This window comes from Palaemon carinicauda, chromosome 20 (genome assembly GCF_036898095.1).
Source record: "Palaemon carinicauda isolate YSFRI2023 chromosome 20, ASM3689809v2, whole genome shotgun sequence".
In the NCBI taxonomy this organism is placed as follows: Eukaryota; Metazoa; Arthropoda; class Malacostraca; order Decapoda; family Palaemonidae; genus Palaemon; species Palaemon carinicauda.
The window spans coordinates 78486134-78511371 of record NC_090744.1 but is presented as its reverse complement, the minus strand read 5'-3'; the positions used below and the strand labels follow the sequence as shown (position 1 = coordinate 78511371).

Genomic DNA, 25238 nt, shown 5'->3' with positions numbered 1-25238 from the left:
CTTTTGTGTGCAGGAGTTTAGATGTAAAGGAAATGGAACTAGATAGACAGAAAATGGATATAAAAGTGAAATGGAGTTGCGGTTATAATAGGTAACAACTGGAATGAAAAAGTTGCGGAAGTAGAGAGAATAAATGGAAAATTTTTAAAGATCCCAATGATAATAGGAGATACATAATATATATAATTTCAGCATCTGCCACCCAGATGCGTTGTCAAAAAAAAAGGAAAAGGAATTAGTTAGACATGAGTTGGAGGCTGCTATTAGAACAGTGGAAGAGGAAGAAAAGATAATCATTGAAGCAGACATGAATGGCAGAGTAGAGAAGAGATGGGATGGATATGACGAGGTACGTGAAGGCCAAGGGTTTGGAATTAGAAATAAGGATCAGGAGTATGTAGTAGAGATGGATAGGCGTTTTGAATTAGCATATATAAACACCTGGTTTAGGAAGTTGAATAAACATCTGATAACCTATGAAAGTGGAGGTGTGTAAAGACACAGAGATTACATAGTATTCGAGGAGCAGACAAGAAAAATGTGATGAACTGTAAAGAAGCTTTAGGGTAAGTTTGTGTTAAATATCATACTCTGGTAAAGATGGATTTTAAAATGATATTCAGGAAACCCAAAAAGAGAAAGTCGAGATTTAGAATTAAGGTTTGGGACCTTAAAGGAGAAAAGAGATGGCTGGAAAGATTGAACTTAGCGATTAGAAAGGGTAACAGAGTGGGAAATATACCCATGAAAGAGATATGTGTAGGAATAATGGAAAAACTAGTGGGAAAAAACATCAGATATGGTATGTCAGATGGAAAAAAGTGGTTATGGAACAAAGAAGTGCAAGAATCAATTAAGAGAAATTTTTAGACATTTAAGGACTGCAAAGTAAGACAGGCACAGTGAGCAGAGGAATGGTCAAAGCGGAAAAACTTTCTAGAAGTAAAGTAGATATAGATATTGGAGGAGTGGTAGAGCTGTTAAATTAAAAGCTAGGAGGTGCAAAAGAAGGAGAAAAGGATAACTAAAAAATTTCAAACTTGAGGAAAAGGCAAAGACAAGATTTGGGCTAACTGGTAGTCATCAGAAATAGTGATGGAAATATATTGGATGGGAATGATGGCATTAGGAGGAGAGGAAGAAAATATCATGAGCAACTATTGAATATTGAAAATGAAAAAGAGGGTAAGTGAAGCGGGTATTTAGTCAGAGGAATAATGGTAAAGACCCAGGCCCATCAGGGTTTCAAATTGAAATTATCAAAATACTAACCACAAAGAGGGAAGAATGGATGCTGGATTTATTTAGAGCAATATTAGAAGAGGAAATAATGCATAAATACTGGGAGGCGAGTTTAATGGTATTTATATCTAAGCAGAGAGGTGACATCATGGAATGCAATAACTACAGGGGAATTAGAGGGTACTATATGAGATATTGAGAGAGATTGTAAATATTTTGAAACTGGAGTATGGATTCATGAGGGGATAAGGGGCTGTCGATTCCATCTTCATAGTAAGGCGGTTACAGGAAAATGGAATAGAGGGAAACTAGAAGCTCTTCTGTGATTTTTTATATTTAGAGAAGGCTTATGATAGAATAACAAAAGAAGTGATGTTTTTGTGCTTGAGGAAAAGGAAAGTCCCGGAGAAGTTACTTAAAATTGTAGAGATAATATTAAAAAACAAACAAGGAGAAAAGTGATAACAGCTTTTGGCGAAAAAGAAACCTTTGAATTTAACATTTCATTATACCATGGGTCAGCATTAAGCCCGCTTTGATTTGTGTTGGTCTTAGATGTGTTAAGTGAAGGGATCAGGAAACCTCCCTCTGCTCCAACTAATGAAGCGACTCTAACAAGAACATCATCACTCTGCTACCCTATGGAGTGCAGCTTCGCAGGACTACTCATCAAAGGGAGGGAAATGGAGCTCTGGTCCCCAACCCCAAAAATGTAAAAAAATATCTTTTACCTATCAACTGCCTCCCTACTTATCACCATGAGCTCCAAAGCTCCCGCAATTGCTTACATCGAGGATCACTAAAATGCGTTTGTGGCGGTGTCCCTTCCACGTCCACCTTGATGCCGGGATTCCTATGTCGGTGCTGAGGAATGCAGAAGAGAACACACAGGAATCACAAATCCCCTAGTTGGCTGAAATGCACCTGCTTGAAGCCGTCAAACATTGGCGTCAAAATCCTTTAAAACGTTCACATAAGCCAGCTGCAGCAGTAGGTCAGGGGAGTGGCGAGCTCGAACTGTATTCAAGCAATCGAGTTCCTTGCACGTAAACATAGGTGTCTCTTCTCACCAAGGACAAAAAAAACACAGAAAAGAAACAAGTGTTAAACTAGACACTTACAAATATGAAACCTTAGCTAAACCTTATACTAATTTTACATAAAACCAAAATGTAGTAATAAGGCTAACAAAAAACCAAAGCAAGATTATGTTATTACATGATACCCTCCTCCCCCCCCCAAAAAAAAAAAAATAAACAGCAAAATTATTATTTTTCTTATATACAAATCGAAATGCACCTGTTAAGTGAGAACAATAAGTAAAATAACAGAACAATGAACCTAAAACCAAACAGAAAGTACCCCTAAAGAATACAAACCAAAAGCTTTATATAGCTTACCATTATTTTAAAGATCCAATATTACTGTACTTTGTCAAAAATCTCCAATTGTATGGAAACAAATCTACCTAACTAAACCTAATTAAACTTACAAGTACACCCACAGACATACACCTTAACCTACAATACACCGGCATTATATTCCAAAAAATCATATATATTATTATACAATAAAAAATCTTAGTATATCGGACAAATATATCATTAATTTAGAGGAACCTTTATAAAACACTAGAGTTTATACCACTCAAAGAATTCTCCTAAACTTTATCTACAAACCTATTATCTAAAGAACTCTACATCCGAATTTTTTTTTCCATAAAACCACAATGTAGAAACGAGCAAGGCCGCGTATGAGAAGGATCAGGCAAGCACACGGAATTCTAGGAAGGGTGTCAGGAAATTTTTGTCAGTCCCTTTAACATTTTTTTATAACTTAATTGAATTCTTGCAGAAAAGGTCCCAGTGCACAATCCTCTGATTTGCTCCCTTCATCCGCTCAATGAAAACAAGAGGATTGTGGTCCGTCCATATCTCCACCGGGAAAGAAAAATTTGTCACATACAGCTTGTAGTTAAGACCACAGACCAAAGAAAGGGCTTCCTTTTCTATGGTGGGGTAACGTTTTTCTGCCGCCAGAGGCTTTTTACTATAGTAAGACACAGGATGAACACCGTCCACCTTTCTCTGAGAAAGGACACCTCCAATACCAATGTCAATGGCACCTGCTGCTATAATAAAAGGCTTCTGAAAATCTGGGGCAGTCGAAATTCGGTTAGTAATTAATACTGATTTAAGTTTATTAAAATATTCTTCACACTGATTCGACTACAAGAACTTTTTTCCTTTTTCTAATAAAGTAGAAAAAGGCTGAGCAAGATCAGAGTAATATCGCACAAATCTGCGGTAATAACCAGTACTCTTCTTACCTCTCTACCATTACCAAGCCTTTTCAAATTTATAATTTCCTTGAGGTTAGCATGTTTCGGAGCCATCTGACCGAATTCAACCTCGTGACCCAAATAACAAACTTTGGCCTGGCCCAATTTGCACTTAGTCGAATTAACATCTAACCCTTCAGACCTAAGGGATTCAAAAACTTTACGTAACCTTAACGTTTGGGTATCTCCAATCATAGCTGTATACTACCAAGTAATCAATATAAATTTCCACTCCTTCCAAACCACAAGTTACCATATTCATGAGCCATTGAAAAGTATATGCAGCATTTTTCATTCCAAAAGGCATGACCTTACAGTTGCATAGGCCAAACAGAGTGACAAATGCGGATATTTCACGAGCTTAGTTGGACAATGGAACCTACCAATAACACTTTAAATGATCCAGCTTAGTAATAAATTTGACAGAACCAATCTGATCCAGATAATCATCAAGACGAGAGAGCGAAAAAGAATAATTTTTCATATTGGTGTTCACTTTATGGTAGTCCACACACATGCTGAACTCATCGTCTGCTTTCTTTAATAATACAATAGGAGAACTCCAGGGACATAAAGATGGTTGAAAAAGGTTATGTTTCAAAATAAACTCTATATACTTACTGACTAAATCCCATTTTACTGGCTTCAGCCAGTAAGGACTCTGCTTCACAGGGGAAGCATCCACCCCATCTACATCATGACTTAAAATACTTTTCCTACGTGGAGCATCCGGAAAAAAGATCTGAAAAGAAATAAATCAAATTAGGCACATCCTCCAGTTTGTTAACATCTAAATTATCTAAACTAACTTTTAACATCTCCAAACTTTGCATAATTCCACCCAATGCATCCGAAGGAAACTTAAATCCTAACTTGTCCATCCTCAAGAGGCACATCCAATACCACAGACACAAGCTCGGACAATATTGCTAATGGATCACCTTGCTTACCAATATAAGGTTTCAGACGATTAACATGAAATATTCTACATTTACGGCTTCAACCGGGAGCCTTATTTTCATAGTTAACCTTCCAAGGGCCCTTATATTTTAGTTTGAGAAAACTATCCGGGTCCATGCTTAGCCCACAAATCAACTCCTCAGGTTCAAATGAATGTACTTTTACCTTTCTGTCAAAGTTGTTCTTCATTACCAACTGTATACCGTTCCAAATTCTCCCAGGCAAACTTCCAGGCACTAACCATTCTTCCCTTCAAATCTTCCACAAACCTTTCAACATTTATTTCCTTCTTCCGGTTGGATTTGAGCATTTCAAAAACAGTTTCCAATGGTCTACAAACCTTGTGTCCAAATACCAACTTGGAACAAGCTACACTAGTGGAAGAGTTAGGGTGATTCATGATAGCAAAGAGAGCAAAAGGGAGGTCTTTGTTCCAGTAACTATCGTGATCATAACAATATTTCTTCAGGACAGACTTGAGGGTTTGGTGGAACCTTTCCACTAACCATTGACTCTGCGGGTGATAAGGTATGCTGGTAACACGCTGAATGGCCAGTTCAGCACACTTACCCCTAGATACTTTACTCGTGAAATTCATCCCGCACTCGGTCTAAATTACAGGACGGAGACCATACCTGGAAAAGAAATCCCTTAATTTTTCAAAGACAACTTTAGAAGTAACCTGCCTTATAGTTATAGGTTCAGGAAAACTAAAGGCTCCATCTATAATGGTTAGTAAATATACATAACCTATTTTAGTTTTTGGTAAGGGACCTATTACATCAATTACTGTCTCAGAAAATGGATCACCTATAGCAGGTATGGGATGCAACGGGGCTTTAGGGATCCCCTGATTTGGTTTACCCATTACCTGAAAAGTCTCACACTCTCTGATAAACTGCTTCATACTCTATTTAATTCCAGGCCACCAAGAATACCTAGCCAGGCTATGAAAAGTTTTTAACACACCCAAAAGACCTGAAAAAAAATAGCATGAGCTGAATCCAAAACAGAGTTTCTGAATTGAGAAGGTACCACAATCTGTTCCACCCAACCAGTTTTATTCAAATTATCAGATGCAGGATGACTAAACCAATATAATAGGCCCTTTAGATCCTCAACATCGCCAAAATCAAAATTAAATTAATTTTTTTTTGAGCTTTAAAAAAGCAGCTCTGTCCCAATCAAGTTTCATATTAACCTCATCACTACAACTGCTCTCTACTAGCCCAGGCCTTAAAACATCAAACTCTTCACTACTTAACAGTAAGTCATCATCGCTCTCCACATCAAGTAAATTTGCAGCTTTTGCTGCGGACTGAGTCACTACAGTCACGGGACTAGCATTTACTGATAATATAGGGAACAGCTCCCGTCCTTCACTATCCACCATATCATTTTCCAAGATACCATCAATACCCAGGATAGGTACACTATCCACCACAGCCAACTCAGTGACGCGATCATATCTTGGAAAAGACATGCAGACATTAACTAAAGGAGTGGACAAAACTGAATCTGGAAAACCTCCCAACAATACAGATTTTCCATTATATTTTTCAAAACCATTCAAAGCCCTCTTCATTATTAACGACCGGGCAGAACCAGTGTCTCTAAAAAACTTCACCTGGACAACACGAGAGTCAAAAATAAACTTTCCAGGCTATTCGTATTTGTCGAACTTGAGTCACGATTGGGGATTAAGACCATTAGGCTTACTACTGTTTACTAACCTACTCATATCTACTAGAGGTCTGTCTAGAGGACTACTGCTACTAACCTCTGACTTATCATTCGTCAAGGCTACTGGACTTTGATTATTTCGCTATAAGTACATCCTACGAGCATTACACTGGTTTTGGAAATGCCCGTGCTTGTTTCACCGTAAACAGCTTCCTTTAAAGCCTGAGCTTCCATTTCCATTATACCTATCTTTTCCCCCCCCCTTGGAAGTCTCTATTAGTAAAAACTTTAGGGGGAGGATGACCTGCTTGGACTCTACCCACATCCCTATCACATGAAAAAGAATTAAAAATAATATTACCATTCCTAAGGATATGTGGAGTCATCGAGGAGGTTTCTACTCTCCTACCATCATTAGGGGAACAAGATATTTGATTATATAAAGTTTTATAAGTAAAACTACCGCTACCTGAATGGTGAGTCAATACTAATTCATCTGCTAACTGAGTAGCAGTACTCAATTTCATACTTTTTACCTCCTCCTGGTGAACTTTCAACTCCCTGCTATAGGCCTTCTTAAACTGCTCTAGGAGCAACAGTTCACGTAACGCAGCGAAAGTGACTATCTGGCGACTTTTCAGCCAGTCGTCGAACTCTTCCTCCTTGACATGCGCAAACTCCACGAAAGACTGAGTAGGGTGTTTTGTATAGTTGGGAAACCTGAGGCGGTAGGCTTCAGGTACCGAGTCGTACGACTTTAAAATTAAGGCTTTTACCTTCTGGTAATATCGAGCTACTCCCTCCTCCAAAGCATTATACACCCGCATTGCCTTACCCATTAACCTACACTGTATTAATAGAGTCCACATTTCTGGAGGCCAAGACAATCGGGAGGCCACACACTCAAATGCCTTGAAGAACTCAGGGAAATTCTTTTTGTCAAACACCGTCACCAATTTTAGTGCAGCACCTATGTTGAACCGATCTTGGAAGGTATCTTTAGGGGAACTTATGAAATTGGCCTCCAGTAAACTAACTATATCTATATTTAATTTCGCCATATCCTACTCATGACACCTTACCCGCTCGTTCTACTCAAACTCCATTTTTTGCAACTCTATGCATTTAAAAATAGGGTTGCATTCCTTCTTCTCCTAGGAGTCCCCCAACGCATTAACAGGGGCCAGAGATTTAAAGAGTAAAGAATCAGGGGGGTCAAGAACGTATTAGAGGACACATTTCCCGGACCCTTAGGAAAAATTGCTGGACCCTCGTAAATGGTACCTACTTCAGGAGGATCCTCAAACAGAGTTAGACCAGCCCTCATACTTACTTTGTCCTCTTCTAAACCCTCACTCAAACTCTCCTCACCATCACAAATAACCTCACTCTCACTCACTGAATGTTCAGCTTCAGATAAATCCTCTTTTACTTTATCCCTAACTGTTAACAATATCTCTACTCTGGTGTCCATAGCCTTCCGCGGAACACCCACCCACTTAGCACACTCAACTAATTGTTTCTTAGCTAGAAGGGGGAAAATCATAATGCAATAAACTGACTGCAAAAATTCAGCTGGATCAAAAACAAATTCCTCCATTTCGTAAAAAAAAGCAAAAAGCTACATTAAGAAAAAAAAAATGAAAAATAAAAAAATTGAAGAGTCCACCTAAGTGTCGCTCCAACAACCGAAATACTGGATACCCTAAGCAATCTATCCTGTCACGGTCGCCAAATATGTTACAACCCTTGTCTGACCTTGGTACAGGTTCTAATTGCAGGATAAAAGAGGTCAGTGTTTATGAAAATACCCAACAGACAATTGGTCAGCGGAAACAAAAAATTTGTGAAAACTTAACAATATTTATTAACAACAAAATCTACAACAGTCCGCCTTGTGAATACCTAACAATTAAAATTAACAAATAACAGTTTACCAAATAAACAATGATGTCTAAAAATGCATACAATGAGACAGAGTTTAATAATAATATTATTCTTAACGTGAAACACCACACTCTAAACGCCAGAGAGTCAAATATTTAAATAACAAAGCACAATATATATATATATAATTATATATATATATATATATATATATATATATATATATATATATATATATATATATATATATATATATATATATATATATGTATATATATGTATATATGTATATATATATATATATATATATATATATATATATATATATATATATATATATATATATATACGTATATAAATATATATATATATATATATATATATATATATATATATATATATATATATATATATATATATATATATATATATACATATATATATATATATATATATATATATATATATATATATATATATATATTTATATTTATATATATATATATATATATATATATATATATATATATATATATATATATATATGTATATATATATATATATATATATATATATATATATATATATTTATATTTATATTTATATATATATATATATATATATATATATATATATATATATATATATATATATATATATATATATATATATCTTTATATATATACATATAAATATATTTATATTTATATATATATATATATATATATATATATATATATATGTATATATATATATATATATATATATATATATGTATATATATATATATATATATATATATATATATATATATATATGTATATATATACATATATATATGTATATATATATATATATATATATATATATATATATATATATATATATATATATGTATATGTATATATATATGTATATATACATATATATATGTATATACATATATATATATATATATATATATATATATATATGTATATATATACATATATATGTATATACATATATATATACATATATATATATATATATATATATATATATATATATATATATATATATATATATATATATATATATGTATATATATATATATGTATATATATATATATATATATATATATATATATATGTATATACATATATATATATATATATATATATATATATATATATATATATATATATATATATATATAAATATATATATATATATATATATATATATATATATATTCTCACGCTCTTTGGGGGCTGGATGAAACCACGTCCTGCTCCAACCAAAGTAGCGACTCTAATAGCAACATCATCACTCAACTACGTTAGGGAGTGTAACTTCGCAGAACTCCTCATCAAAGCAAGGGAAATGGAGCTCTGGTCCCAAACCTAAATAAAGATAAAAAATATCTCTTGCCTAACAACTGCCTCCCTACTTGTCACCACAAGCTCCAAAGCTCCCGCAACTGCCTATGTCGAGGATCAATAAATCGCGTTGACGCCGGTGACCCTCCCGCGTCCACCTTGATGCCGAGATTCTTAGGTTGGTGCCAAGGACCGCAGAAGAGAACACTCAGGAATCACAAATCAATGCAGGTGGCCATAATGCACCTACTTGAAGCCGTCAAACGGTGGCGTTACAATACTCTAAAATGCTAACATAAGCCAGCTGCTGCAGTAGGTCAGGGGAGTGGCAAGCTCTAATTGTCTTGAAGCAATCAAGTTCCTTGCACGTAAACATAGGTGTCCTTTCTCACCAAGGACATGAAAAACAAAGAAAAGCAACAAGCGTTAAACTAGAAACTTATAAATCTTTAAGAGAAGTAGGGAAGAGGCTAAAACAGCACTTAAATAGAAAAATATAAATTTACAACTGAAACTTTATTAACTAAACCTTATGCCAATTTTACATAAAAAAAATGCAGTAATAAGGCTGACGTAAACAAAAGCAAAATTATGTTAATACATGATACCTTCCTCCCCGAAGAAAAGTAAAAAATTTAAACAGAAAAAATATTATTTTTTTTTCTTATACAAATAGAAAGGCACCTGTAAAGTAAGAACATTAATTATAATAACAGAACAATAAACCTAAAACCAAACAGAAAGTATCCCTAAAGAATACAAACCAAAAACTTTATATAGCTTACCATTATTTTAAATATCCAATATTACCGTACTTTGTCAAAAATCTCCAATTCTATGGATGCAAACCTACCTAACTAAACGTAAATAAACTTACAGGTACGCCCACAGACATACACCTTCACCTACAATACACTGGCATTATATTCCAAGTAGTCAATAATATTATTATACAATTAAATGTCTTAGTATATCGGGAAAAATCAATAAGTGATGAAGGGGAACCTTTATAAAACACTATAGTGTATACCACTCAAAGAAACCTCCTGAACTTTATCTATTTAAACAGAACTACATACTGAAAAATTTTTCCCATATAACCACAATAGAGAAACAAGCAAGGCAAGCACACTAAATTCTAGAAAGGTAGCCAGGAATTTTTTAGTCAGTCCTTTTAACATGTTTCATAACTAAATTGAATTCCTGCCATAAAAGGGCCCAGCACAAAATCCTCCGGCTTGCTCCCTTCATCCGGTCGATGAAAACCAGAGGATTGTGGTCCGTCCATATCTCAACCGGGAAAGAAAAATTTGTCACGTACGTCACAAAATAGTTAAATTAAGAGTGCGGACCAAAGAAAGAACTTCCTTTTCTATGTTGGAGTAACGTTTTTCCGCCACCAAAGCTTTTTACTATAGTAAGACACCGGAGGAACAACGTCCACCTTTCTCTGTAAAAGAACACCTCCAATGCCAACATCAATGGAACCTGCTGCTATAATAAAAGGCTTATGAAAATCTAGGGTAGCCAAAATGCGGTTAGTAATTATTACTGATTTAAGTTTATTAAAAGATTCTTCACACTGATCTGACCACAAGAACTTTTTTCCTTTTTCTAATAAACTAGAAAAAGGCTGAGCAAGATCAGAGTAATTACGCACAAGTTTGCGGTAGTCACTTTTCTTACCTCTGTAACATTACCAGGCCTTTTTAAATTTATAATTTCCTTGAGGTTAGCCTGTTTCGGAGCCACCTTACCGAAACCAACCCCGTGACCCAAATAACAAACCTTGGCCTGGCCCAATTCACACTTAGCCAAATTAACATCTAACCCTGCGGACCTAAGGGCTTCAAAGACCTTACATAACCTTAACATATGGGTATCCCAGTCATAACTATATACTTCCAAGTAATCAATATAAATTTCAACTCCTTCTAAACCACAAGTTACCCTATTCATGAGCCTTTGAAAAGTACACACAGCATTTCTCATTCCAAAAGGCATAACCTTACACTCGTAAGCTGATATTTCACGAGCTCGGTCGGACAATGGAACCTGTCAATAACCGTTTAGAACAGGGGTCGGGTAACTTTTTTGGGTGTTACCCCAAAAGAATTTGTAGTAAAATGAATTTACCCCCACACTTGGAAGTACTCTGGTGGACAAACTAATTTACTTATAGAATTCATGGATAATAAATAAATAAAAAATGTATATTGGAGAAATGTTTAATTGTTAATTTCATCTATCATAGGAAATAAAAGTCTGTCTTTTTGGCATGGAAATAGCACACAAGAAAAAAAGTAGGAATCCCATTTATAAACAGAAATAAAACACTTTTTCTAGCATTACATGGCACACAAGCAAAACTACTGACCATCATGTATTTCAAATTCAAATTGAAATTTTATTGCATCCACTATTATGGGGAAAAAATGTTATCCTTTCTGGCATAAGAATGGCACACAAAGAAAATCAATGTTATTCTTTCTGGCATAAGAATGGCACACAAAGAAAAATAATCAAGAAAATATCGAAAACTTTAATATTTTAACGACAGATTGAAATCTTTAATATTTTCATATCAGCTACCTCAGGCTTTAGAAAAATGATACTGTTTCATCTTGGATACAACAACTTCGAAATCAGGGATTTTTCAAGTTACTGCTACTAGGATGCTGTCTTCAGGATTCAACCGGTTTCTGTATTTTGTTTTTAGATTTAAAAAGGGTAGAAAAACCTTGTTCGCAAAGGGAGGTTGTTGCGAAAGGTAGTAGCATTTTAGTTGCTTCCATAAGTGCAGTTTTATAAGCCTTTGCAGTTTTTGACATCCAAAAACTTGAGAGATCATCCTTGCTCTCAAATTCCATTTTTGTTTCATTGCTGGAACGAAGTTCAATAGGCTCTTCTGCCAATCCTTCAGGCTGTTCAGGCAAATCAGCAGGCTCACTTTTGAAGGGATTTACAACCCAGCTGACAGTATGTGAATCAAGTTCTGGAGAATAGTCACAGAACCTATTTCTAAATTTGGTCAGGGGCCTTGTGACTGACTCCTTTATGTCACTAAGCCTGCAGTCTTGACAGTCTTCCAAAAACTCTCCTAGTTTTGGAAAGACAGCAGTCTTATTGGCATTTAATTTCTGGTTCCAATACTTAAGCTTTGATACAAATGCTGAATTTTTTTCCCTTGCTAACAGGAGATTGACTTTCTTTCCTTGCAATTCCTTGTTCAGTTCGTTTACATGTCCAAAAATGTCAGCTAAGTATGCAAGAAGAGCTAGCCAGGTTGTTTTTCTGAACTTTTCTGCAAGTGTGTGTTTTTTATCAGTCAGAAACATTTTGAGTTCTGTTTTAAGAGCCCACACTCTATTTAGGACATTTCCTCGTGAAAGCCACCTCACTTCCGTATGGAAAAGAAGGGTTGAATATTCAGCCTCTCCATCCTCACATAAATCACGAAACATCCTCGTGTTTAGTTCATGCCCTTTTACAACATTGACAATCTTAACCACATCATTTAACACAGCTTCCACTTCTGGTTCCAAATTCTTCACAACTAATACCTGGCGATCTATCATACAATGGATAACTAGAATATCTGGATTCTGTTGTTTGGCCAAAGCCACAAAACCATTGATGTGACCAAGCATGGCAGGAGTTCCATCAACTGATACTGCAATACAATCTTCCCACTTCAGATCAACACTTGGTTTTTTGAACCATGCATCAACCTTATTGAACACATCAAAACCATGAGTTCTCATTTCAAGAGAACACAACATTTCTTCTTCGATTTCATCAGAGCCCCTATATCGAATGTATACCATCAATTGTGAATTGCTACTTACATCTGTAGTCTCATCAAGTTGAATGGCAAACTCTACTTTTTTTACTGAAGAAATCATTTGTTCCCTCACATTTTCTGCTAAGATGGAAATTCTTTCTTTAATAACTCTAGCAGACAAAGGTACTGTATTCAGTTGTTTAGCTACTTTCTGCCCACACATTATTTCTGCCATTTTTACAGCCGCAGGCTTGATTAAGTCTTCACCAATAGTATGCGTTTTCTTGTTTCGAGCAGCAAACCATGCCACTTCAAAACTAGATATTGCAGCTGAACGTTGGTCAAACATTGCACTCTTGTTACTTTCCAGTCTCTGTCTTTTCACTGTTTTTTCCAGATTCTCAAAGTATTCCCGTGGTTTGGAAGACAGATGTGAATGAACCTTGTCCAAGTGTTTCTTCAGTTGATTCTTTTCGAAAGACTCGGCAGTCAGTACTTTCATACAAACTACACATTGAGGCTTCATTTGTCCTTTGTCCTCTATTTTTGTGAAGCCATAATTAAGGAACTCTGCCTGATATGTCCTTTTCCTTGCTGATGCCATCTGAAAATGAAAAAAAATCAGCAATTACACATATGATGCAACATCAACTTATTCACCACACTAAACGTTAACTATAATCACTGTCAGTCAACAGACTTCCTCCACCAACGTGAACTGCTAGTTAAATTCAAGCATAATCGACCAGCCAGCCACTCCATGACGTCACTCAAACACAATCCAAGCTGCCACCACCACAACCACCACCTTTCACTCCTTTTTTTCTCCTCTTTATCCAGGCCTCCCTTACCTATGATCGTGGTAGTTCCTCCCGTAACACCCCAGGTAAAAAATCCACCAGGTCCATGACGAGGGGCTAAATGAAGACTGATAAGTCAAGAAACAAATGCCACCACCAAGACAACAACACAAAAGCAATCTCACTGAGGGTTAAAAACAGTTTCAATACTGATGAAGCAGTTTCAATGCAGATATTTCTCCGTTTCCATAGTTTTAAAGATCGTGGGATCCTCGATGTATTCTTTTCTCCAACTTTCATATTAGTTTCCCTCACTTAGCACATCCACATCCGTAGCACGTTCATTACCCCCCAAAATTTCTAATTTTACCCCGTTTGGGGTAATTTACCCCTGTTCCCCGACCACTGGTTTAGAAGATCGAAATTAGTAATAAATTTCACAGAGCCAATCCGATCCAGATAATCATCAATAGGAGGGGGAGAAAAAGAATAATTTTTCGTATAGCTGTTCACTTTATGGTAGTCCACACACATGCTGAACTTAGCGTCTGCTTTCTTCACTAATGCAATAGGAGAACTTCAGGGACTTATAGATGGTTTTATAAAGTTATGTTTCAACATAAACTCTATCTCCATACTGACCAAATCCCATTTTACTGGCTTCAACCAGTAAGGACTCTGCTTCACAGGGAAAGTATTACCAACATCAACATTATGACTTAAAAATATTTGTCCTACCTGGAGCATCATGTAAAACATCTGAAAAGGAATAAATTAAATTGAGCACATCCTCCTGTTTTTTAACATCTAAATGATCTAAATTACTTTTTAACATCTCCAAATTTTGTATATTTTCACCCAAAGCATTCGAAGGAAACTGAAACCCTAACTCGTCAGAGTCCTCGGGAGGCACATCCAATACCACAGACACAGGCTCGGACACTATCGCTACTGGATCACCTTGCTTACCAATATAAGGTTTCAAACGATTAACATTAAATATTCTACATTTATGGCTGGAACCGGGAGCCTTAATTTCATAGTTAACCTCTGATAGTTCCTCAAAACTTTCTAAGGGTCCTTATATCTTGGTTCGAGAAACCTATCCGGGTCCATGCTCAGAACAAAAACCAACTCCTTAGGTTCAAATAAACATACCATTACCTCTTTGTCAAAGTTGCTCTTCATTACTGATTTGGACCGCTCCAAATTTTCCCTGGAAAACTTCCAGGCACTCACCATTCTTCCCTTCAAGTCTTCAACAAACCTTTTATCATTTATTTCCTCCTTCCGGCTAGATTTGAAAATTTCAAAAACAATTTCCAATAGTCCACCAACCTTTTACCCAAATACCAACTTGAAAAAATCTACACCAGCTGAAGAGTTAGAGTGATTCCTGATAGCAAAGTGGGCAAAAGGGAGGGCTTTGTTAGAGTCACTATCATAATCATAACAATGTTTCTTCAGGACTGACTTGAGGGTTTGGTAGAACATTTCCACTAACCCTGGACTCTGCGGGTGATAATGTACGCTGGTAACGTACTGAATGTCCAGTTCAGCACACTTACTCCTAAATACCTTACTTGTGAAATTTGTCACGCTGACGGTCTGAATTACACGAGGGAGACCATACAGGGAAAAGAAATCTATTGATCTTTCGAAGACAACTTTGGAAGTAATACGCCTCATAGTTATAGCTTCAGGAAAACGAGAGGCTCTATCTATGATGTTATGTAGATATATGTAACCTGTTTTTGTTTTGAGTAAGTGACCTATCACATCATTTACTAACTCAGAAAATGGATCACCTATAGTAGGTATGGGATGCAACGGGACTTTAGGGACCCCCTGATTTGGTTTACCCATAACCTGACAAGTCTCACACTCTCAGATAAATTGCTTCAAACTCAATTTAATTCCAGGCTACCAAAAAAACCTAACCAGCCTATGAAAAGTTTATATCACACCCAAAGACCTGAAAAAAATTAGTACGAGCTAACTCCAATAAAGAATTTCTATATTGAGAAGGTACCACAATCTGTTCCACCCGACCAGTTTTATTCAAGTTATCAGATGTGGGAGTACTAAACCTATATAACAAGCCCTTTACAACTCCAAACCTAGGCTTAGTCAGATCCTCAATATAGCCAAAATCAAAATTAATTTCATGATTTTGAGCTTTATTAAAAGCAGCTTTGTCTCAATCAGGTTTCATATTAACTATATCACTACAACTACTCTCTACTGGCCTAGGACTGAAAACAGCGAACTGAGCCCTACTTAACATTAAGTTATCATTGCTCTCCACATCAAGTAAATTAGCAGCTCTTGCTGCGGACCGATTCATTAAAGCCCCGTGATTAGTATTTACTGATAATATAGGGAACAGCTCCCATCCTTCACTATCTAGCATACCATTTCCCAGGATACCATCAATACCCGGGATAGGTACACTATCCACCACAGCCAACTTAGTGACTCGATCATATCTTGGAAATGTTATGCGGACATTAACCAAAGGAGCGGACACAACTGATTCCGGGAAACCTCCGCAGAATACATAATTTCCAGTATATTTCTCAAAACCATCCAGAGCCCTCTTCATAACTAATGACCGGGCAGAACCAGTGTCCTTAAAAAACTTCTCCTCTACAATATGAGAGTTAAAAATCAACTTTCCAGGCCACACATATTTGTCATACTTGAGTCACTATTGGGGATTAGGAGCATTAGGCTTACTACTCTTTCCTAAACTAATCCTATCTACTACAAGTCTGTCTACAGGACTACTGCTTCTAACCTCTGACTTATCATTCACCAAGGCTACAGGATTCTGATTATTGTGATGTAGGTACATCCTACGAGCATTACACTGGTTAAGGAAATGCCCGGTCTTGTTGCACCAAAAGCAGCTTCCTTTACAGCCTTAGCTTCTATTTTCATATATACCTGTTATTTCCCCACACCTGGTAAGTCTCTATTAGCAAAAACATTAGGAGGAGGAGGACCTCCTTGCACTCTACCCACATCCCTATCACCTGAAAAAGAATTAGAATTGATATTACCATTCTTAGGGATATGGAGAGTCGATAAGGAGGTTTCCCCTCTACCACCACCATTAAGGGAGCAAGATATTCGATTATATAAAGTCTTATAAGTAAAACTACCGCTATCTGTACGGTGAGTCAATACAAATTCATCCGCTAACTGAGCGGCATTACTCAAATATACACTTTTTACCTCCTCCAGGTGAACACTCAACTCCCTGCTACAGGCCTTCTTAAACTCCTCAAGGAGCTAAAGTTAATGTAACCCAGCAAAAGTGACTTTCTGACGACTTATCAGCCAGTCGTTGAACTGTTCCTCCTTGCAGCGCGCAAACTCCACGAAAGACTGCACAGGGTGTTTCGTATAGTTGCAAACTCGGAGGCGGTAGGCCTCAGGGACCAAGTCATAAGACTTTAAAATTAAGGCTTTAACCTTCTAATAATCCCGACCTACATTATACACCCGGATTGCCTTGCCCACTAGCCTACCCTCTATTACTACACACCTTATTTCTGCGGGCCAAGACAATCGGGAGGCCACACGCTCAAATGCTTGAAGAACTAAGGGACATTCTTTTCGTCAAACACAGGCACCTATGTTAAACTTATCTTGGAAGGTATCTTTAGGGGAACTTATCAAATTTGCCCCCTGTAAACTAACCATCTCTATATATAATTCTGCCATCTCCCACTCATGACACCTTATCCGCTCGTTTTCATCAAACTCCATTTTTCGCAACTCTATGCGTTTACAAATAAGGTTGTATTCCTTCTCCTCCTTGGAGTCACCCAACGCATTAACAGTGGCCAGAGATTTTGAAGGGTACAGAATCACGGGTCGGCCAAGAACGGATTATAGGACATATTACCCGGACCCTTGGGAAATATTTCTGGAGCCTCGTAAATAGTACGTACGTCAGGAGGATCCTCAAACAGAGTTAAACCAGCCCTCATATTTACTTTCTCCTTTTCTAAACCCTCACTCAAACTCTTCTCACCATCACAAATTACCTCACTCTCACTCACTGAATGTTCAGCTTTAGCTAACTGCTGTTTTATTTTATTCTTAACTGCTACCAATATCTTTGCTCTGGTGTCCATCGTCCTCCATGTAACACCCAAACACTATGCACATTCAACTAATTATGTCTTACCTAGAAAGGGCAAATACTTAATGCCATCAACTGACCCTAAAAATTCAGGTGGGTCAAGAACAAATTCGTCCATTTCGTAAAAAAAAGAAAATTCAAGGGAAAAAGGCAACACTAAAACCAAAAAATAAATATTGAATAGTCCACCCGAGTCCCGCTACACTAGAATACAGAATAACCTGAGCTCTCTATCCTATCATGGTCGCCAAGTATATTACGACCCTTGTCAGGCCATAGTGCATGTTCTTATTGCACGGTAAGAGAGATCAGTGTTTATAAAAATATGCAACCGCAAATTGGTCAGTTGAAACTGAAACACTTGGGAAAACTGAAGTATATTCATTAACAACATAATTTAGAACAGTCAGCCTTGTGACCACCTAACAATTAGAATTAACAATTAAGAATTTACCATATGAACATTAATGTTTAAAAGGCACACACTGAGACAGAGTTTAATAATAATAAAATTGTCAACGTGAAACACCACACTCTCAACGAGAGTAAAATAATTAAATAAAAAAGCACCCCCCAAATATATACATACATATATATATATATATATATATATATATATATATATATATATATATATATATATATATATGTATATACATATACATATATATATATATATATATATATATATATATATATATATATATATATAAATACACACACACACACATATATATATATATATATATATATATATATATATATATATATATATATATATATATAAATATATATATATATATATATATATATATATATATATATATATATATATATATATATATATATATATATACATATATATACATATATATATGTATACATATATATATATATATATATATATATATATATATATATATATGTATGTATATATATATATATATATATATATATATATATATATATATATATATATATATATATATATATATACAGTATATATATATATATATATATATATATATATATATATATATATATATACAGTATATATATATATATATATATATATATATATATATATATATATATATATATATATATATATATATATACTCACACTCTTTGGGGCTGGTTGAAACCACCCCCTGCTCCAACCAAGGTAGCGACTCCAATAACGACATCATGACTCAGTTACCGTAATGAGTGCAGCTTTGCAGGGCTCCTCATCAAAGGGAGGGAAATGGAGCTTTGGTCCCCAATCCAAAAAAGGTAAAAATTATTTCCTACCCAACTACTACCTCCTTACTTGTCATCACGAGCTCCAAACGCGTTGACGGCGTTGTTCCTCCTGCGTCCAGCTTGATGCCGGGATTCCTTTGGTACCAAGGAACGCAGAAGAGAACACACAGGAATCAAAAATCACTGAAGGTGGCCGAAATGCACCTGCTTAAAGCCGTCAAACGTTGGCGTTGCAATCCTCTAAAACGCACACGTAAGCCAGCGGCTCCAGTAGATCAGGGGAGTGGGATGCTCGAACTGTCTTCAAGCAATCGAGTTCCTTGCAAGTAAACACAGGTGTCTCTTCTCACCAAGGCCTTGAAAAATACAGAAAAGAAGCAAGCGTTAAAATAGACACATAAAAATATTTAAGCGAGCGTGGAGGAGGTTGAAACAGCATTTCAAAACTAAAAAGAAAATAATTTACAACTGAAACCTTATAAACTAAACCTTATGCTAATTTTACATAAAACAAAAATGCAGTAACAAGGTTGACGTAAACAAAAGCAAAATTATGTTGATATGTAATAATAATAATAATAATAATAATAATAATAATAATAATAATAATAATAATAATATTAATAATAATAATAACAAAATTATCCATAATATTGATTATAAAAATTATGATAATATCTCTAATTGTATATAGACCTGTTACCTTTTTGTAAGCTAGTTTTGCGAATTCAAGCTTGGAATAAGCATTTTTATTCCAGGTTCTCGGAATATACATTCCTAGTTCTTACGTCTTTCGCACGCTTATCTAAAGCCATTAGATTCAAAGATCCATACATTTTTATGAACCAGTGTTTTCAAGTTGATGCTCAAGATACATAGTGACCTTCGAAACTAAAGTAGTAGTGTGTAAATATAAAGAATATATTTTCTTTAGAATAGGTATTAAAAGTTTTATAGATATCTTTATACATGATTTGCTAAGATGTGAATTTTATGGGAAACGTAATCTACGAAAACATTCTTTTGGGGACATTTTATATATTATCAATAGAGAATTTTTTAAATATTATATACTCTATCTTCAAGCATTAATATATATATATATATATATATATATATATATATATATATATATATATATATATATACATATATATATATATATATATATATATATATATATATATATATATATGTATATATATATATATATATATATATATATATATATATATATATATATATATATATATATATATATATACATAAAATATTAATGCCTCTGGTTTAAATACATAGCTTGAATAATAATTATTTCAAATGAGGCCTTAATGTATGTTTTGTAAATAGAGACCGGAAAACTACACCCCAGAAGAGAAATAGACGTTCAAGTGAATGAAATAAGAATAAAAATGTGTAAAACACACACACACTCTCTCTCTCTCTCTCTCTCTCTCTCTCTCTCTCTCTCTCTCTCTCTCTCTCTCTCTCTCTCTCTCTCTCTCTCTCTTACTACGTTAAATCTTTAACATGTTATCACTTCAATTTATTTTCCTTCCTTTCATCAATTTTATCTAATTATCTTTGAATTATTATTTTATTTGGATAATACAAAAATTTTAGATTAAATACCTAAAATCAAACACTGCTTTGTAGTCCACAATATTCCATGTGCTTATATTACTTAATGCAGATTATGTATACAAATATTTACTACGTGATATTCTACTTATTATTATTATTATTATTATTATTATTATTATTATTATTATTATTATTATTATTATTATTATTATTATTATTACTTGCTAAGCTACAACCCTAGTAGGAAAAGAATGATGCTATAAGGCCAGTGCCCTCAACAGGGAAAGTAGCCCAGTGAGGAAAGGAAACAGGGAAAAATAAAATATTTCAAGAGCAGTAACATCTTTAACATAAATCTTTCATATGTAACTATAACAACTAACAAAACAAGCGGAAGAGAAATTAGATAGATAAGAGTACCTGAGTGTACTCTCAAGTATGAGAACTCTAACCCAAGACAGTGGAAGACCATGGTACTGAGGCTATGGGGTTACCCGAGAATAAAATAACAATGGTTTGATTTTGGAGTGTCCTTCTCCTAAAAGAGCTGCTGACCATAATTAAAGAGTCTCTTCTACTCTTACCAAGAGAAAGTAGCAACTGAACAATTAAAGAGCAATAGGAATAGGCGAAGAAGAATTGTTTAGTTATCTAAGTGTTGTCATGTGTATGAGGACAGATGAGAATCTGTATCTCAACGGGCTACTGGTGCTCTTGCCAATCTACGACCTAAAAGATTTCTTATAGTTGAATTTACTGGGTATTATTCTTTCCCATATATGAGACTTTTGTCCAGAGTCACTTAGCGTATTCTACTTTTAGCTACCTCACCTCAAAGCTGAAACTGATTTGTCTTATTTTCATGAAGACATATTTCTTCTCTATGTCTCTTATTTCTTAACATAAAAATTTAAATTTCACTACTGTTTTCCTTGTTACTTTTTTTCATATGGTTTAAACTGCTGTTTTCAGAATTGCTGATGACTGATCCTTGATATATGCTACATCTTAGTTTACATTATCCAAATATATAAAAGAATCGCTAAAATCTACGCTGTGTTTGCTGTCTGAATCCATTTTCACGTGGTTAATGAATTGCAAACAAAGCGGATGGTGTAGTCCAGTTGTTTCTATGTGACCTCACACAATGCTGGAGGGGACTTTATTAAATTGTGCTAGTCTGGTTGACACCTGTGCCGGCTGGTGTAATTAATTTTATCAATCTAAGAAAATATGGCCGAGGCTTTATTTATTTATGGCTCACAGTGAATTATAATAATTATATTTTATTTTTAAGAGTTATCTTAGGCATGTGAGCCCTTCCTTAAGGAGTAATGCTGTTCACTAAAAATGATACTTTGTTGGCCCCACAATTACCCTTGTCAGTCCAGACTACAAGGCCGTTCATTTGTAGGTGGTCGAGATTGATGCATAAGTAATAGATATATTCATTTGAAGAAGCATAGAACACAAGTATGTCATCCATGTAACACATGTAGAATGGGAGGTCCCTTAAGTGCCATCCCTGAGGTTTTAAAAACTGTCCCCAGCGTTACGAAAGCTAAAATAGGAGTAATTGGAGGTGTATGTATAGAAGGGGTTGGGGATGACAGTCATTGGGATGTGTTCTGGTTTCATGGGAACCTGATAATACCCCTTTAAGAGGCCAAGTGTGGAGAAAAGTATTGTATTGTGCATATAGGAGGTAATGTCGGAGATGTTTGGGAGGTAATAGTCCTCCAATTCTGTTTACATGTTTGGAAACCTGTAATCCCCACAAGGACGTAGGGAGCCATCCTTCTTCAGGACCAGGTGTAAAGGCAATGACCATGGGCTTGTGGGCTTTTGTCAAAAGTTCATTTCTTTTATTTCAGCGAACATTTGTTTAGCGGCAGCCAAACGATCTGGGGGTGACACCTGATTCTAAAGATCGCCTTGATATGGTGATAAAAACCATGCATAGTGTAAGCCATGGGCATTTGGCGAAATTCAGCATCGAAGGCCTTTGGGTATAATATGAGGAGGTAGGCATAGGCTTCCTTTGGTCGGTGATGGGGAATGCCAGTTGGAGGGGCGAGTTGAAGAGGTGTCGATGAGTATGTGTTGACTAATTACCGAATCCCCAAATCAACCAGGAGATGGAAATGTGCGAGGAAACCTGCACCAAGTAGCATCAACGTTACGTTCGTAACAAGGAATTTCTGTTGGTATCTTGATCTCCCAAACGATAATGGGAGTATCCTGTACCTATGGGTGGGGATCTCAGATCTGTTATCAGCTACCAGGCGGACAACAGCTGCCTTAGAATAACCATGTAATGTCTTGTAAAGGGACTTTGGTAGAAGGGAACAGCTAGCACTAGTGTCTACCAATAACCGCACACATGTACCTGCATCATGAAAAAAAGAAAAGATTAGCGACAGGGGAGGCCACTGCCACAAGTGATTTCCTGCTTAGATGATTTTTGGCAACTGCCAATGATTTGCACTTTGCTTTGTAGCAGCCCAGAATCTGGAGTGGTAGTAACAGAACTGCTGCTGATAGGTGTCAGTTAGTGGCTGGAGATGTCGTTGGTTGGGAAGTGAGCAAAAGGGGGCATATGTGGGTGGGGGGGTGGGGATTTGTCACCACTCTGAAATATGAGCTGCAGTCAGCGTTGAGTAATTGTCCTCTTCATCAGGAGTGAAGGCGTTGATGGAGATCTTGAAGGTGGTGAAGTGAATGCCCTAAACAGCGTCGACTTTGATCATCAGGTCCTTCATGGGCAAGATATCGACATTGAGGATTGTGGTGGGGACAGGCTCGGGTAGGCATTGTACCAAAAGGACACGAAGTAGATTCATTTTCAAAGGAGAGCCGGTTGAAGCAAGTTGCTAGCGAGCGATACTGTTCATTTTCCTGAGGGCGAGCGAGGCCTTTTGGTCCACCAATGCCTGTTGCGAGCGGCTGGCAAGGATGAGTACTGCTCCAGGAGGTAATTTTTGAGGGTATCTCATGCAATGAGGGTGGCCACATAGTCACAAATCCCGTCTGACATTTCAGTGGAAAGTGTCTTCAGGAACTGCCACAAGGACTTAGTCTGCTTTGCTGTTTGAGTGAGTCACGCCCTTTGTCTTAAACTGAACTTCAGCGCGCTGGAACCAAGCGAACGGTTCTTTGATGGTGAAGGGCAGCAGTTTCAACAATGCAACTTGGGTCACAGACTTAAGATCAGTGAGTGGCATAGTAACAAGAGTAGGATGTAACAGTGGGTAAAAAGAAAAAAGAAAAAAAAATGCAATGTGGAGGTGATTGCTCCAAGAATCACCAATGTGCAGAGATGGTTGTTAACAGAGAGGCAAGGTGTATGCAAATTTAAACCGGTTCTGCTATCTGAGGGAAGAGCGAGACATAAAATAGGCAGTCAATTACAGTGTACAGCCATGTATGAAACATGTGTGGTACATGAGTGATGCTCTTGGATACCTAAATACCATCTTTCAGTTTTTAGATTTTATTTTGTAGCTTCCTCCTCTATTCCAAGACATATCATGTTAGGTCTGTATCCTTCAACAATTTTGTTCGTTTTTATCATTCATTATTCTTTTATTTATTATATACTCTCGGTACTTCAAAAATGATTGGCCTCCCACTGTGCTGCTCGTCTTAGGCGGCCAACTTTATTTCCTAGGTTCTCACTAAAAAAAAAATAAAAGAAAAAAAGGAAAAAAAAATCAGATATCTCTCCCAAGCCACAGTATGAAGTAACTTCACTTCACCATTCCAGCCTGGATACATGCTAAATTCATGTGAAAAGGAGCCAGGATATTTATAAGCCGTATTAGGAAATAAGACACTTGGAGCACTGTATTTCGTTTCTTCCACTCTTCAATTTTACAGATTCCATAAAAATCATTGTAATATGTAATACGCTTACATGAGTAAGTGGTGTCACTTAAAATTCTATTACAATTTCTATCACATTCCTTCATCATCATTCCAATTGATGAGAATATATTGATAGATTCTTAAGCAAACAGGTAATTTTTTTTTCTACAGCATACTTGTGGTAGTGGAGGACTATAAAACATAATGATATAATTATATAACTTCAAGCCAGGCAAATGTTGGTATACTGATCCTTAGGAAGAAGTCCTCCAAAAATTTTAAAAAGGTTCTCTCTAATTATAGGATTTTTTTTTTTTTCTAAAACCA

At 35.7% G+C, this 25238-nt stretch overlaps 1 protein-coding gene across 1 annotated transcript; it reads right to left on the bottom strand.

Moving 5' to 3' along the window:
* Window positions 1–7343: 7343 nt before the first annotated feature.
* LOC137659910 (protein FAM200C-like) lies at window positions 7344–15748 on the bottom strand. Its single transcript, XM_068394680.1, has 4 exons — window positions 15413–15748; window positions 14702–14818; window positions 12216–13863; window positions 7344–7753 (listed from the first exon to the last, which is right to left on the bottom strand). The coding sequence occupies exons 1-4, from the start codon at window positions 15746–15748 to the stop codon at window positions 7344–7346; spliced, it is 2511 nt and encodes an 836-aa protein (XP_068250781.1).
* Window positions 15749–25238: the final 9490 nt, after the last annotated feature.

What these genes read in the sequence shown, in the direction of transcription:
- LOC137659910 (XM_068394680.1), bottom strand. Translation starts at nt 15,748, where the DNA reads ATGAGGCGTATTACTTCCAAAGTTGTCTTCGAAAGATCAATAGATTTC. An exon ending in AGCCAGTAAAATGGGATTTG is followed by an intron (nt 13,864 to 14,701) that starts GTCAGTATGGAG and finishes TTTCATTTTCAG; the next exon opens with ATGGCATCAGCAAGGAAAAG. An exon ending in AACCTCCCTTTGCGAACAAG is followed by an intron (nt 7,754 to 12,215) that starts GTTTTTCTACCC and finishes TCCCCCTTCTAG; the next exon opens with CTAAGAAACAATTAGTTGAG.